At 47.4% G+C, this 16,858-nt stretch overlaps 1 protein-coding gene across 1 annotated transcript in view; it reads left to right on the forward strand.

The window, feature by feature from the left end:
* Positions 1–10,670: 10,670 nt before the first annotated feature.
* Positions 10,671–16,858, forward strand: part of LOC115125795 (protein phosphatase 1 regulatory subunit 12A-like) — a 78,117-nt gene continuing 71,929 nt past the window's right edge. The window contains exon 1 of the mRNA XM_065002921.1: positions 10,671–11,028. Within this exon, the coding sequence (XP_064858993.1) occupies positions 10,753–11,028 (276 nt within the window). The 5' untranslated portion in view covers positions 10,671–10,752. The remainder of the gene's footprint in view (positions 11,029–16,858) is intronic.

Genomic DNA, 16,858 nt, shown 5'->3' on the forward strand with positions numbered 1-16,858 from the left:
TGAGTGCTAGGCTAAAAATGGGCATTATGTCTGAGCCATGGACATGCCAAACGTTGTCAATAAGCCATATTTAAATTATCTTTTTATTCACTTGAAAATAGAGTGAATAATTTGAATCAAATTCTAATCAAAACCAAACAAATTGTTTTTAAAAGCCTGTCTAAAAACAGTCAGAGGCAGCATAACTGTTCCCTAATGGATGGAACCATCTTACTGTTCCCTAATGGAATGTTTTAGAAACATCATGGATGGAACCATCTTACTGTTCCCTAATGGATGGAACCATCTTACTGTTCCCTAATGGAATGTTTTAGAAACATCATGGATGGAACCATCTTACTGTTCCCTAATGGAATGTTTTAGAAACATCATGGATGGAACCATCTTACTGTTCCCTAATGGAATGTTTTAGAAACATCATGGATGGAACCATCTTACTGTTCCCTAATGGATGGGACCATCTTACTGTTCCCTAATGGAATGTTTTAGAAACATCATGGATGGAACCATCTTACTGTTCCCTAATGGAATGTTTTAGAAACATCATGGATGGAACCATCTTACTGTTCCCTAATGGAATGTTTTAGAAACATCATGGATGGAACCATCTTACTGTTCCCTAATGGAATGTTTTAGAAACATCATGGATGGAACCATCTTACTGTTCCCTAATGGATGGAACCATCTTACTGTTCCCTAATGGAATGTTTTAGAAACATCATGGATGGAACCATCTTACTGTTCCCTAATGGAATGTTTTAGAAACATCATGGATGGAACCATCTTACTGTTCCCTAATGGAATGTTTTAGAAACATCATGGATGGAACCATCTTACTGATCGTGTTCACACTTTTAGCAGATTGCATTTGATGCGAACTGGACGTTCACCATAAAGACAGGATGGTGAATCATTCTAATGCATCTTGTTTTCCATTTCATTCACGCATGTCCAATGCAGGAGTTGGCTAAAATATTGTAGGTCTGCAAAATACATACAGTTGAAGTCGGAAGTTTACATACACTTATGTTGGAGTCATTAAAACTTGTTTTTCAACCACTCCACAAATTTCTTGTTAACAAACTGTAGTTTTGGCAAGTCAGTTAGTACATCTACTTTGTGCATGACACAAGTCATTTTTCCAACAATTGTTTACAGACAGATTATTTCACTTATAATTCACTGTATCACAATTCCAGTGGATCAGAAGTTTACAAACACAAACACACAAAACAAGTTGACTGCCTTTAAACAGCTTGGAAAATTCCAGAAAATTATGTCATTTTTTAAGAAGCATCTGATAGGCTAATTTACATCATTTGAGTCAATTGGAGGTGCACCTGTGGATGTATTTCAAGGCCTACCTTCAAACTCAGTGCCTCTTTGCTTGACATCATGGGAAAATCTAAACTAATCAGCTAAGACTTCAGAAAAAAAATGTAGACCTCCACAAGTCTGGTTCATCCTTGGGAGCAATTTCCAAATGCCTGAAGGTATCACGTACATCTGTACAAACAATAGTACCTCTGGTCTGATGAAACGAAAATAGAACTGTTTGGCCATAATGACCATCGTTTTGTTTGGAGGAAAAAGGGAGAGGCTTGCAAGCCGAAGAACACCATCCCAACCGTGAAGCACGGGGGTGGCAGCAACATGTTGTGGGGGTGCTTTGCTGCAGGAGGGACTGGTGCATTTTATGTGGATATTTTGAAGCAACATCTCAAGACATCAGTCAGGAAGTTAAATCTTGGTCACAAATGGATCTTCCAAATGGACAATGACCCCAAGCATACTTCCAAAGTTGTGGCAAAATGAACAATACAGTCAAGGTATTGGAGTGGCCATCACAAAGCCCTGACCTCAATCCTATAGAACATTTGTGGGCAGAACTGAAAAAGCGTGTGCGAGCAAGGAGGCCTACAAACCTGACTCAGTCACACCAGCTCTGTCAGGAGGAATGGGCCAACATTCACCCAACTTATTGTGGGAAGCTTGTGGAAGCAATGCAATCAAATACTAATTGAGTGTATGTAAACGTCTGACCCACTGGGAATGTGATGAAAGTAATAAAAGCTTAAATAAATCATTCTCTCTATTATTATTCTGACATTTCACATTCTTAAAATAAAGTGGTGATCCTAACTGACCTAAGACAGGGAATTTTTACTAGGATTAAATGTCAGGAACTGTGAAAAACTGAGTTTAAATGTATTTGGCTAAAGTGAATGTAAACTTCAGACTTCAACTGTAGATAAGAAGGGGATGCTGCCAAACTTAATAAAGTTTTGGTGATTAAGATGTATTTCAAAGCAGTCTCACGAGCCAAACCTTTTATTGATAAGCTTGGCTGCTTGGCAAATGCATTGGGCAGGACAAACAAATGCTTGGTTTTTAATATAAATAAAACCAAATGGCATAACACATTTGTTTAGTAATAAAAGGGTTACCTGCACAAAAAAAAACACATCTAATCTGCTGTACCATGAGCATACTGTAAGGGCACCGCGAACACCTGCTATACCATGAGCATACTGTAAGGGCACCGCTAGGACCTGCTATACCATGAGCATACTGTAAGGGCACCGCGAACACCTGCTGTACCATGAGCATACTGTAAGGGCACCGCTAAGACCTGCTATACCATGAGCATACTGTAAGGGCACCACTAAGACCTGCTGTACCATGAGCATACTGTAAGGGCACCGCTAAGACCTGCTGTACCATGAGCATACTGTAAGGGCACCGCTAAGACCTGCTATACCATGAGCATACTGTAAGGGCACCGCTAAGACCTGCTGTACCATGAGCATACTGTAAGGGCACCGCTAAGACCTGCTATACCATGAGCATACTGTAAGGGCACCGCGAACACCTGCTATACCATGAGCATACTGTAAGGGCACCGCTAAGACCTGCTATACCATGAGCATACTGTAAGGGCACCGCGAACACCTGCTATACCATGAGCATACTGTAAGGGCAGCGCGAACACCTGCTGTACCATGAGCATACTGTAAGGGCACCGCGAACACCTGCTATACCATGAGCATACTGTAAGGGCACCGCTAGGACCTGCTATACCATGAGCATACTGTAAGGGCACCGCTAGGACCTGCTATACCATGAGCATACTGTAAGGGCACCGCTAAGACCTGCTATACCATGAGCATACTGTAAGGGCACCGCTAATACCTGCTGTACCATGAGCATACTGTAAGGGCACCGCTAAGACCTGCTCTACCATGAGCATACTGTAAGGGCACGGCTAAGACCTGCTATACCATGAGCATACTGTAAGGGCACCGCTAAGACCTGCTATACCATGAACATACTGTAAGGGCACCGCTAAGACCTGCTATACCATGAGCATACTGTAAGGGCACCGCTAAGACCTGCTATACCATGAGCATACTGTAAGGGCACCGCTAAGACCTGCTATACCATGAGCATACTGTAAGGGCACCGCTAAGACCTGCTCTACCATGAGCATACTGTAAGGGCACCGCTAAGACCTGCTATACCATGAGCATACTGTAAGGGCACCGCTAAGACCTGCTATACCATGAGCATACTGTAAGGGCACCGCTAAGACCTGCTATACCATGAGCATACTGTAAGGGCACCGCTAAGACCTGCTATACCATGAGCACACTGTAAGGGCACCGCTAAGACCTGCTATACCATGAGCATACTGTAAGGGCACCGCTAAGACCTGCTATACCATGAGCATACTGTAAGGGCACCGCTAAGACCTGCTATACCATGAGCATACTGTAAGGGCACCGCTAATACCTGCTGTACCATGAGCATACTGTAAGGGCACCGCTAAGACCTGCTCTACCATGAGCATACTGTAAGGGCACCGCTAAGACCTGCTATACCATGAGCATACTGTAAGGGCACCGCTAAGACCTGCTATACCATGAGCATACTGTAAGGGCACCGCTAAGACCTGCTATACCATGAGCATACTGTAAGGGCACCGCTAAGACCTGCTGTTTGGTTGATCTTAAATCTCCTGATATGCGCTGCATGTAATGTTTGCACTTGTTTTCAAGGACAAACCTTAAAATATTGCCACCCCTCCCACCTCAGGACAAGCAAGCTGATATTAGACAGGTAAATTACTGAACCGGGCGCATGGGGTGGAAATTGCCAGAGTGCCAGTTTTTACATGCTGAAATTGCACACTAACGTACGTTTGGCACGAAAATGGAGCCCAATTAGTCAAGTCACGATGACACCCGAGTCTGATTATAACCTAACAGAACTTTCTAAAAGGAAAAACAAACAGTATTTTATATTCCAATATGTCGTATATAATATATATATATAATGTAATTTTAAGCTATAATCATACAGTGTGACAGGGCCATAAGGGTAGTGCTCATCAGTGGGGAAATTGGATCGGCCATTTTGTTTCATTTTATAAACACTTATGTACAACCAACTGTTTAAAACGTGTGTGTTCTGGTGGACTGTTTTTAGAATGTTTGTGTTCTGGTGGACTGTTTTTAGAATGTTTGTGTTCTGGTGGACTGTTTTCAGAATGTTTGTGTTCTGGTGGACTGTTTTTAGAATGTTTGTGGACTGTTTTCAGAATGTTTGTGTTCTGGTGGACTGTTTTTAGAATGTTTGTGGACTGTTTTTAGAATGTTTGTGTTCTGGTGGACTGTTTTTAGAATGTTTGTGTTCTGGTGGACTGATTTTTAGAATGTTTGTGTTCTGGTGGACTGTTTTTTAGAATGTTTGTGTTCTGGTGGACTGTTTTCTAGAATGTTTGTGTTCTGGTGGACTGTTTTTTAGAATGTTTGTGTTCTGGTGGACTGTTTACTAGAATGTTTGTGTTCTGGTGGACTGTTTACTAGAACGTTTGTGTTCTGGTGGACTAGTGAAGAGGGAAGGAGAAGAAGGGAAGGAGAGTTCTGAATGACTGACAGGTTATGTGTGGGTGGCTTCTTGACTGAGGGACGTAATGCACACGCCCAACCAATGTACTAATCATTCTGAAACAAAGTGTACTGTTCCTGTGTCTGTGTTTTTCTATGTATACGTCAACTCGTTTTTACCAGTATTTATATGAGTAATATGCCAATACCTTGCTATTACAGTATTTAAAATGTACATGGACACCTGATTCTGTCTTAACAACAATCAGCATGGCTCTGAAGGGGGAGGATATACATTTCACATATCACCATTTATTACTGCACTTGACTGCAATAAGACTACATGAGTGAACACATGGGAGAAATACTGAACATAGAAACATGTCTGTTATTAGCTAAGTACGAATATGTTCATTCACGTTCTTATTGCACACATTGGTTAATACTACAGTAGACTATATCTCTAACAGCTGTACTGTTATTCATCTCCATTGGTCGATACTACAGTAGACTATATCTCTAACAGCTGTACTGTTATTCATCTCCATTGGTCGATACTACAGTAGACTATATCTCTAACAGCTGTACTGTTATTCATCTCCATTGGTCGATACTACAGTAGACTATATCTCTAACAGCTGTACTGTTATTCATCTCCATTGGTCGATACTACAGTAGACTATATCTCTAACAGCTGTACTGTTATTCATCTCCATTGGTCGATACTACAGTAGACTATATCTCTAACAGCTGTACTGTTATTCATCTCCATTGGTCGATACTACAGTAGACTATATCTCTAACAGCTGTACTGTTATTCATCTCCATTGGTCGATACTACAGTAGACTATATCTCTAACAGCTGTACTGTTATTCATCTCCATTGGTCGATACTACAGTAGACTATATCTCTAACAGCTGTACTGTTATTCATCTCCATTGGTCGATACTACAGTAGACTATATCTCTAACAGCTGTACTGTTATTCATCTCCATTGGTCGATACTACAGTAGACTATATCTCTAACAGCTGTACTGTTATTCATCTCCATTGGTCGATACTACAGTAGACTATATCTCTAACAGCTGTACTGTTATTCATCTCCATTGGTCGATACTACAGTAGACTATATCTCTAACAGCTGTACTGTTATTCATCTCCATTGGTCGATACTACAGTAGACTATATCTCTAACAGCTGTACTGTTATTCATCTCCATTGGTCGATACTACAGTAGACTATATCTCTAACAGCTGTACTGTTATTCATCTCCAACACTGCTTGTTACTGTTGTTCACCATCTGCCTGTAGGAAATCACAGAAAAGGGCCAGATGTGAACGATATGTGTAATGTTGGCTTGTCTGTATTCTGTTTAGTGTAATGCTGACAGTAGCTTCTCACCAAGGCACATCCTGGTTATGTGCCAATGTACTGAATAAAGGTGAGGATTCTTATGCATGGTTCACGTGCATATGTTTTCACTGCAGATTAAATAAAGTATGTTATGAGCAGGGTTTAAAATGCCTATAAATGTTTACAATGTTGACTAAATCTTGGAATTTCTAAGTGCTTTAATTAAGTGCCTCATATTTCAATAAAAAATGTAATTCTGCTACAGAAGTGTCATACCCATAGGGGGAATCAGGGCATGTATCCCCATCGGATTGGTCCTGTTTTTGTTATTTTTCAGATGTTAAATTAATTTACTAAACTTATTTTTTTTTGTCCACATTTGATAATCATTATTTGTCTGTCTGGTGTTTTGTGGAGGGGGCCCACTAACTGGAGCAAGCAAAGAGTACCCCCCCCCCCCCCCTTATTCTCACAAGTAAGTAGATCAGTCCAAGGTGCACGGAGCGAAGATAAACTAGACAGAATACTAGATACCGTATACTCCAGTGCACGTGTCAAACTCAAACACCGGAGGGCCGAGTGTCTGCGGGTTTTCGCTCCTCCTTTGTACTTGAGCGATGAATTTAGGTCACTAATTAGTAAAGAACTCCCCTCACCTGGTATTCTAGGGCTTCATTAAAAGGAAAAACCTAAAAAGAAAACGCAGACACTAGGTGGAATGGTACCTGGTCTAGAGAGCAGTATCCTGGGTGGAGGAGGAGAGAGAGAGAGGGTACCTTGACGGGCAGGACTCACGTTTATAAATTAATTTGATCACGCTATGTAACCTATTGATTCCATGATGAATAAATTAAACAAAGCGAAAAATGTTTTGTTGTTTCTCTGTAATACTAGCCACCTAGAGCAATTTTATGAAGTTCGCTTTAGCTAGGCAGCCATATGGGTTCACAATCTCCTAACCTCATAACTAGCTACCAAGCCATTTCAGGCTATCGATCCATTTAGAGTAGCTTGTCTAACTAGACTGGCATATCTGCTGGAAAGGTTTCTAGACTTTAGAAAAGCAAGCAATAACTAAATGTACTGAATAAAGCTCATATTAATTCAATTCTTTAACCCAGATGTTAAGCAGAGATGCAGAAGAAGCGTATTGTCGCATTGTGATGAAAATAACCATATTTTCCCAATGAACTAACATACAATTATGAAACTACAGAAGTATTGAGAATGCATTTTCTTGGTCCTAGATTCATAAAATGTTCAAAGTACATTGTTTTCAATAAAGAAAGACATGAAAATTTATGTTTCTAGCTTTTCATCAGACAACAGCAATATTTAGTTTCTTTAAAACAAACAAACAAATAAATAACCACCAGCCAGTCAGGAGTCAGTCAGGAGTCAGTCAGAGTCAGTCAGGAGCCAGTCAGGAGTCAGTCAGGAGCCAGTCAGGAGCCAGTCAGGAGTCAGTCAGGAGTCAGTCAGGAGCCAGTCAGGAGTCAGTCAGGAGTCAGTCAGGAGCCAGTCAGGAGCCAGTCAGGAGCCAGTCAGGAGCCAGTCAGGAGTCAGTCAGGAGCCAGTCAGGAGTCAGTCAGGAGTCAGTCAGGAGCCAGTCAGGAGCCAGTCAGGAGTCAGTCAGGAGTCAGTCAGGAGCCAGTCAGGAGCCAGTCAGGAGCCCGTCAGGAGCCAGTCAGGAGCCAGTCAGGAGTCAGTCAGGAGTCAGTCAGGAGTCAGTCAGGAGCCAGTCAGGAGTCAGTCAGGAGTCAGTCAGGATTCAGTCAGGAGTCAGTCAGGAGCCAGTCAGGAGTCAGTCAGGAGTCAGTCAGGAGCCAGTCAGGAGCCAGTCAGGAGCCAGTCAGGAGCCAGTAAGGCAGAGATGACAGTCAGGAGCCAGTCAGTCAGGAGTCAGTCAGGAGCCAGTCAGGAGCCCGTCAGGAGTCAGTCAGGAGCCAGTCAGGAGCCAGTCAGGAGCCCGTCAGGAGCCAGTCAGGAGTCAGTCAGGAGCCAGTCAGGAGCCAGTCAGTCAGGAGTCAGTCAGGAGCCAGTCAGGAGTCAGTCAGGAGTCAGTCAGGAGCCAGTCAGGAGCCCGTCAGGAGCCAGTCAGGAGCCAGTCAGGAGCCCGTCAGGAGCCAGTCAGGAGTCAGTCAGGAGCCAGTCAGGAGTCAGTCAGGAGCCAGTCAGGAGCCCGTCAGGAGCCAGTCAGGAGCCAGTCAGGAGCCAGTAAGGCAGAGATGCCAGTCAGGAGCCAGTCAGTCAGGAGTCAGTCAGGAGCCAGTCAGGAGCCCGTCAGGAGTCAGTCAGGAGCCAGTCAGGAGCCAGTCAGGAGCCCGTCAGGAGCCAGTCAGGAGCCAGTCAGTCAGGAGTCAGTCAGGAGCCAGTCAGGAGTCAGTCAGGAGCCAGTTAGGAGCCAGTCAGGAGTCAGTCAGGAGTCAGTCAGGAGCCAGTCAGGAGCCCGTCAGGAGCCAGTCAGGAGCCAGTCAGGAGTCAGTCAGGAGCCAGTCAGGAGCCCGTCAGGAGCCAGTCAGGAGCCAGTCAGGAGCCAGTAAGGCAGAGATGCCAGTCAGTAGCCAGTCAGTCAGGAGTCAGTCAGGAGCCAGTCAGGAGCCCGTCAGGAGTCAGTCAGGAGCCAGTCAGGAGCCAGTCAGGAGCCCATCAGGAGCCAGTCAGGAGTCAGTCAGGAGTCAGTCAGGAGCCAGTCAGGAGCCAGTCAGTCAGGAGTCAGTCAGGAGCCAGTCAGGAGCCCGTCAGGAGCCAGTCAGGAGCCAGTCAGGAGTCAGTCAGGAGCCAGTCAGGAGCCCGTCAGGAGCCAGTCAGGAGCCAGTCAGGAGCCAGTAAGGCAGAGATGCCAGTCAGTAGCCAGTCAGTCAGGAGTCAGTCAGGAGCCAGTCAGGAGCCCGTCAGGAGTCAGTCAGGAGCCAGTCAGGAGCCAGTCAGGAGCCCGTCAGGAGCCAGTCAGGAGTCAGTCAGGAGTCAGTCAGGAGCCAGTCAGGAGCCAGTCAGTCAGGAGTCAGTCAGGAGCCAGTCAGGAGTCAGTCAGGAGCCAGTTAGGAGCCAGTCAGGAGTCAGTCAGGAGTCAGTCAGGAGCCAGTCAGGAGCCCGTCAGGAGCCAGTCAGGAGCCAGTCAGGAGTCAGTCAGGAGCCAGTCAGGAGTCAGTCAGGAGCCAGTCAGGAGTCAGTCAGGAGTCAGTCAGGAGCCAGTTAGGAGCCAGTCAGGAGTCAGTCAGGAGTCAGTCAGGAGCCAGTCAGGAGCCCGTCAGGAGCCAGTCAGGAGCCAGTCAGGAGTCAGTCAGGAGCCAGTCAGGAGTCAGTCAGGAGCCAGTCAGGAGCCCGTCAGGAGCCAGTCAGGAGCCAGTCAGGAGCCAGTAAGGCAGAGATGCCAGTCAGGAGCCAGTCAGTCAGGAGTCAGTCAGGAGCCAGTCAGGAGCCCATCAGGAGTCAGTCAGGAGCCAGTCAGGAGCCAGTCAGGAGCCCGTCAGGAGCCAGTCAGGAGCCAGTCAGGAGTCAGTCAGGAGCCAGTCAGGAGTCAGTCAGGAGCCAGTCAGGAGCCCGTCAGGAGCCAGTCAGGAGCCAGTCAGGAGCCAGTAAGGCAGAGATGCCAGTCAGGAGCCAGTCAGTCAGGAGTCAGTCAGGAGCCAGTCAGGAGCCCATCAGGAGTCAGTCAGGAGCCAGTCAGGAGCCAGTCAGGAGCCCGTCAGGAGCCAGTCAGGAGTCAGTCAGGAGTCAGTCAGGAGCCAGTCAGGAGCCAGTCAGTCAGGAGTCAGTCAGGAGCCAGTTAGGAGCCAGTCAGGAGTCAGTCAGGAGTCAGTCAGGAGCCAGTCAGGAGCCAGTCAGGAGTCAGTCAGGAGCCAGTCAGGAGCCAGTCAGGAGTCAGTCAGGAGCCAGTCAGGAGCCAGTCAGGAGCCAGTTAGGAGAATTACAGACAGCTCAAGAGGTATGCTTCGGTATACGGACAAATACTTGGTTTAAATGTAATCCGGCACTTTTCTGATAATATCATAATATGCCTATGTGTGTATTGATCATGATACCATACCATGTATTGATAGTGTGTGTTATCATATACTGTATGTTTGTCATAGAAACAAAAGGTCAACTTTCCATGGACACTCAATTGAACCATTTCCAAATAGAGATCCTCAAGGGCCGGCTGTTGACAAATTGCAGCACTTAGGCTACACTTTGGTGTATAAGTAAAGTTGTTTTTTTCTGCATGGTTTGCCTAGGGCCCTACAGATTATATCCAAGACGTTGTTGCCTGCGTGGGAGTCCTACAATGCGTCATCAGCATGCCTGCTTGTTTTTTTTTTTTTACAGTAGCCTACTCAAATCAGCATTGGCCCGGCCTGACACACTCTTGGGAGAATGCCCTGTCCTGTCCTTCCAAAGTTCGACTGTCGTATGAGTTGTTACCGCCAGGGGGCGCAGTCTCTCGGAAAGGCCACCCCTAATGCAGCTCTACTTTGGCTCCGCCGGGAACATGTACTGAATCTACCCGGGAGAGACCGAGGAAGATGGCGGCGACTGATCGTTCCCGATCCGAAGCTGCAAAACAGCGACGGCAGGATCAGTTACAGCGATGGCTAGGCTCGGAAACCGATCAGACGGGACCGGGGACGCGGGACGGGTCAACGGGAACCGGGACGCGGAGGGCCCGGGTTCGGTTCGCTCAGGGAGCCGTGTTTATGGCAGCCTGTTCGGCCGGGGACAGAGAGGAGGTAGCGGTGCTCCTACGACAAGGCGCTGACATCAACCACGCCAATATAGACGGACTGACCGCGCTTCATCAGGTACTCAACTAGCTACTTCAGCTTGACCAGCGGATATAAATTCGCTACATTGTTACGGCTTGTTTGAGTAGTGGAATGGCAGGGTGGAAACAATGTAGCGATCTGTGTCGTTGCCTTCGGCGAAACAAAAATGTTAAATTAGTTACGGTAACCATTTGAGCGATCATCGACTGGTAGGCAGAAAACACAGTCAAAACAACTTGTATCTCTCCCAATCTAAGACAAGTCGGTGATTTGAATATGTTTATGAAACCACACAGAACTTTCCAGTCGTGATGTTGGGGCCATTGTGATGGTAATCATTCCGCTATGTGTAATATAAGTAGGTTGGGTCCTTTTGAAACTGTTGCGTTCAAGTTCGTGTTTTTCACTCGGCTGAACTAGACCAAAAAAACAACGGAAAAGAGTGTCGCTTGTAGAAGAACATCTAAAAAATGTAATCTAATCAAGAGTTTTCCAAATCCGAAAATAAAATAAAAATATAGGCCTACTGTTAATCAACTATTTTCATATTTACATCAACACAAGGTTTGTGACCTTCAGGATGTTGACAATAATTTAATTCAATCTGATGAAGTCTGTGATTGGGTCTTTGTAGACTTAGATTTCTTTGTGCTGTGAGCATTGTAACAATCAACGTTATAACGTTATCGATTGTTATGGCAGCATACACACTGTATGCTGCCTAATTGGTCTGATGATAACCTAATCACCTGTAGCGTTTATTTCAGATAAACATGATTCTTTTTAAATGCCTAAAGATTATTTGAATGTGAACTGAATTTGAATGTTCAACAGATACAATTAATGTGTTGTTTAATTGTCTTTGTGATTGTTTACTACAAAAGGCATACGACAACCCCCTCAGTAGAGAGGATGTCTGACAACCCCCTCAGTAGAGAGGATGTCTGACAACCCCCTCAGTAGAGAGGATGTCTGACAACCCCCTCAGCAGAGAGGATGTCTGACAACCCCCTCAGTAGAGAGGATGTCTGACAACCCCCTCAGTAGAGAGGATGTCTGACAACCCCCTCAGTAGAGAGGATGTCTGACAACCCCCTCACCAGAGAGGATGTCTGACAACCCCCTCAGTAGAGAGGATGTCTGACAACCCCTCAGTAGAGAGGATGTCTGACAACCCCCTCAGTAGAGAGGATGTCTGACAACCCCTCACCAGAGAGGATGTCTGACAACCCCTCAGTAGAGAGGATGTCTGACAACCCCCTCAGCAGAGAGGATGTCTGACAACCCCCTCAGCAGAGAGGATGTCTGACAACCCCCTCAGTAGAGAGGATGTCTGACAACCCCCTCAGCAGAGAGGATGTCTGACAACCCCCTCAGTAGAGAGGATGTCTGACAACCCCCTCAGCAGAGAGGATGTCTGACAACCCCCTCAGCAGAGAGGATGTCTGACAACCCCCTCAGCAGAGAGGATGTCTGACAACCCCCTCAGCAGAGAGGATGTCTGACAACCCCCTCAGCAGAGAGGATGTCTGACAACCCCCTCAGCAGAGAGGATGTCTGACAACCCCCTCAGCAGAGAGGATGTCTGACAACCCCTCAGTAGAGAGGATGTCTGACAACCCCCTCAGTAGAGAGGATGTCTGACAACCCCTCAGTAGAGAGGATGTCTGACAACCCCTCAGTAGAGAGGATGTCTGACAACCCCCTCAGCAGAGAGGGTGTCTGACAACCCCTCAGCAGAGAGGGTGTCTGACAACCCCCTCAGCAGAGAGGGTGTCTGACAACCCCTCAGCAGAGAGGGTGTCTGACAACCCCTCAGCAGAGGGGATGTCTGACAACCCCCCCTCAGCAGAGAGGATGTCTGACAACCCCCTCAGCAGAGAGGATGTCTGACAACCCCCTCAGCAGAGAGGATGTCTGACAACCCCCTCAGCAGAGAGGATGTCTGACAACCCCCTCAGCAGAGAGGATGTCTGACAACCCCCTCAGCAGAGAGGATGTATGTAATTGGTTCTATGTGTAGAAAATGTCACAGGCTCTGTTTCAGATTAAAATGATGTTATAAATGAAGAAAGTAGGACGATTCACCATTTTAGGCCCCCACACACACACACCCTCCATGTTTCACCATGTAATGACCCTCCCAACCACCTTGCTTGGGGGGGGGACTACCACCACCCCCACTAGTCTGGACTCCATCTCTGTCAGACTGTGACTGGACCGCTCCACACGTACAGTATTTCTCTGCTTTTACGATACATAAACACATAGCTGTCTCCTTACGTAGAGGCTCCAACCTTTCAGAACGATGGCTTACAGTCATGTTTGATTCGCCGGAAACCAGCTTGAAAAAGGTTTTGAGGTCACACACCTCCTCTGTGCTGGGGCTAATGAATATACACGAAGACAACTAAACAGGCCTGTATGTTATAAAGCTCATTATACCACCTTGTGATGAGAACCTTGAGCCATTGTTTATCTCTTAACTTACTCTAACATTGTCACTACAGTAGGCTATGTGTATTGTCACTGCAGTAGGCTAGGCTATGTGTATTGTCACTGCAGTAGGCTATGTGTATTGTCATTGCAGTAGGCTAGGCTATGTGTATTGTCATTGCAGTAGGCTAGTCATTGTCACTGCAGTAGGCTAGGCTATGTGTATTGTCATTGCAGTAGGCTAGCTATGTGCACTGCATGTGTGTATTGTCACTGCAGTAGGCTAGGCTATGTGTATTGTCATTGCAGTAGGCTATATGTGTATTGTCATTGCAGTAGGCTAGGCTATGTGTATTGTCATTGCAGTAGGCTATGTGTATTGTCATTGCAGTAGGCTAGGCTATGTGTATTGTCATTGCAGTAGGCTAGGCTATGTGTATTGTCACTGCAGTAGGCTAGGCTATGTGTATTGTCACTGCAGTAGGCTAGGCTATGTGTATTGTCACTGCAGTAGGCTATGTGTATTGTCACTGCAGTAGGCTATGTGTATTACCACTGCAGTGAACTAGGCTGTGTGTATTGTCACTGCAGTAGGCTATGTGTATTGTCACTGCTGTAGACTGTACTATGTGTATTGTCACTGCAGTAGGCTATGTGTATTACCACTGCAGTGAACTAGGCTATGTGTATTACCACTGCAGTGAACTAGGCTATGTGTATTACCACTGCAGTGAACTAGGCTATGTGTATTACCACTGCAGTGAACTAGGCTATGTGTATTACCACTGCAGTGAACTAGGCTATGTGTATTACCACTGCAGTGAACTAGGCTATGTGTATTACCACTGCAGTGAACTAGGCTATGTGTATTACCACTGCAGTGAACTAGGCTATTTGTGTTCCCTCTTCGGTGACACAATCATTATGATCATAATCAGTGATAGTAGATTAGCCTGGCTTTCACAACAACACACGTTGAAGTGCTCTGCTCTCTAGGCTTTTCTGCATCCCAAATGGACCCCTATATAAGGACACTACTTTTCACCAGAGTCTTATGGGCCTTCTATGGGGAGCAGGGTGCCATTTTGGAAGTAGACTATATGTTGGTCGGGTCCTGCTGTCACCTAGTGTGGTCATTCCCCTGCTGTTCATCCTTTTCTACCTTGTTGCTCACTAGTTGCCTGGCAACCGGTATTAAACAGGCCCACACTCTAAACTTTCCATCCCTTCCGTCCAAGGCCTCTCTGTCATCTCCCTCGCTCTCCTCCCCTCTCTGTCTTCTCCCTCGCTCTCCTCCCCTCTCTGTCATCTCCCTCGCTCTCCTCCCCTCTCTGTCTTCTCCCTCGCTCTCGTCCCCTCTCTGTCTTCTCCCTCGCTCTCCTCCCCTCTCTGTCTTCTCCCTCGCTCTCTCTCTCCCTCTCTGTCATCTCCCTCGCTCTCCTCCCCTCTCTGTCTTCTCCCTCGCTCTCCTCCCCTCTCTCTGTGTTCTCCTCGCTCCCTCCTCCCCTCCTCCTCTCTCTCCCCTCTCTCTGACCCCTCCTCTCTCTCTCTCCCCTCTGACCCCTCCTCTCTCTCTCTCTCCTCTGACCCCTCCTCTCTCTCTCTCCCTCTGCCCCCTCCTCTCTCTCTCTCTCCCCTCTGCCCCCTCCTCTCTCTCTCTCCCCTCTGCCCCCCCTCTCTCTCTCTCTCTCCCTCTGACCCCTCTCTCTCTCTCTCTCCCCTCCCCTCTGACCCCTCCTCTCTCTCCCCTCTGACCCCTCCTCTCTCTCTCTCCCCTCTCTGCCCCCTCCTCTCTCTCTCTCTCTCTCTCCCTCTGCCCCTCCTCCTCTCTCTCTCTCCCCTCTGCCCCCTCCTCTCTCTCTCTCTCCCCTCTGCCCCCTCCTCTCTCTCTCTCCCTCTCTGCCCCCTCCTCTCTCTCTCTCCTCTGCCCCCTCCTCTCTCTCTCTCCCCCTCTGACCCCTCCTCTCTCTCTCTCCCCTCTGACCCCTCCTCTCTCTCTCTCTCCCCTCTGCCCCCTCCTCCCTCTCTCTCCCCTCTGCCCCCTCCTCTCTCTCTCTCTCCTCTGCCCCTCCTCTCTCTCTCTCTCCTCCCTCTCTGCCCCCTCTTCTCTCTCTCTCTCCTCTGCCCCCTCCTCTCTCTCTCTCTTCCCTCTGCCCCCTCCTCTCCCCCTCTGCCTCCTCCTCTCTCTCTCTCCCCCTCTGCCCCCTCCTCTCTCTCTCTCCCCTCTGCCCCCTCCCCCTCTCTCTCTCTCTCCCCTCTGACCCCTCCTCTCTCTCTCTCGCTCACCTCTCTCTCTCTCTCTCTCTCTCTCCCTCTGCCCCCTCTGCCCCCTCCTCTCTCTCTCTCTCTTGTCTGTCTGTTCCTCCTTTCCCCACGGTGGGGACTTTGGGGATTTCAGATGAAGAAATGGAAAACATTCTCGGTCTAACTGCTCCTTCTATCTGCTCGGTCTAACTGCTCGCTCGGTCTAACTGCTCGCTCGGTCTAACTGCTCGCTCGGTCTAACTGCTCGCTCGTTCTAACTGCTCGCTCGGTCTAACTGCTCGCTCGGTCTAACTGCTCGCTCGTTCTAACTGCTCGCTCGTTCTAACTGCTCGCTCGTTCTAACTGCTCGGTCTGTCTAACTGCTCGGTCTGTCTAACTGCTCGGTCTGTCTAACTGCTCGCTCGTTCTAACTGCTCGCTCGTTCTAACTGCTCGCTCGTTCTAACTGCTCGCTCGTTCTAACTGCTCGTTCGTTCTAACTGCTCGTTCGTTCTAACTGCTCGCTCGTTCTAACTGCTAACTGCTCGCTCGTTCTAACTGCTAACTGCTCGGTCTGTCTAACTGCTCGCTCTGTCTAACTGCTCGCTCGGTCTAACTGCTCGCTCGGTCTAACTGCTCGGTCTGTCTAACTGCTCGGTCTGTCTAACTGCTCGGTCTGTCTAACTGCTCGGTCTAACCGCTGGGTCTAACTGCTGTTGTCAAAAGGCCATTTCCACAATGAATGAGTCACTTGATGACCCAATGAAGGAAGCACTGACCCACGGGTAGAAAACTCTCTGTATCACCACATTCACAACAAGGAGGAAAAGAAGTGTCCTCTGTTCATTCAGCCTGCTGGGATGGGAGTAGACTACTAGCCTGTAGTTAAGTAGTGGGTCCCCCTCTCTCTCTCTCTCTCTCTCTCTCTCTCTCTCTCTCTCTCTCTCTCTCTCTCTCTCTCTCTCTCTCTCTCTCTCTCTCTCTCTCTCTCTCTCTCTCTCTCTCTCTCTCTCTCTGTCTCTGTCTCTCTCTGTCTGTCTCTCTCTCTCTGTCTCTCTGTCTCTCTCTCTCTCTCTCTCTCTCTCTCTCTCTCTCTCTCTCTCTGTCTCTCTCTCTCTCTCTGTCTCTCTCTCTCTCTGTCTCTCTCTCTCTGTCTCTCTCTCTCTCTCTCTCTGTCTCTCTCTGTC

The sequence above is a fragment of the Oncorhynchus nerka genome, linkage group LG17 (genome assembly GCF_034236695.1).
Source record: "Oncorhynchus nerka isolate Pitt River linkage group LG17, Oner_Uvic_2.0, whole genome shotgun sequence".
Classification (NCBI taxonomy): domain Eukaryota; kingdom Metazoa; phylum Chordata; class Actinopteri; order Salmoniformes; family Salmonidae; genus Oncorhynchus; species Oncorhynchus nerka.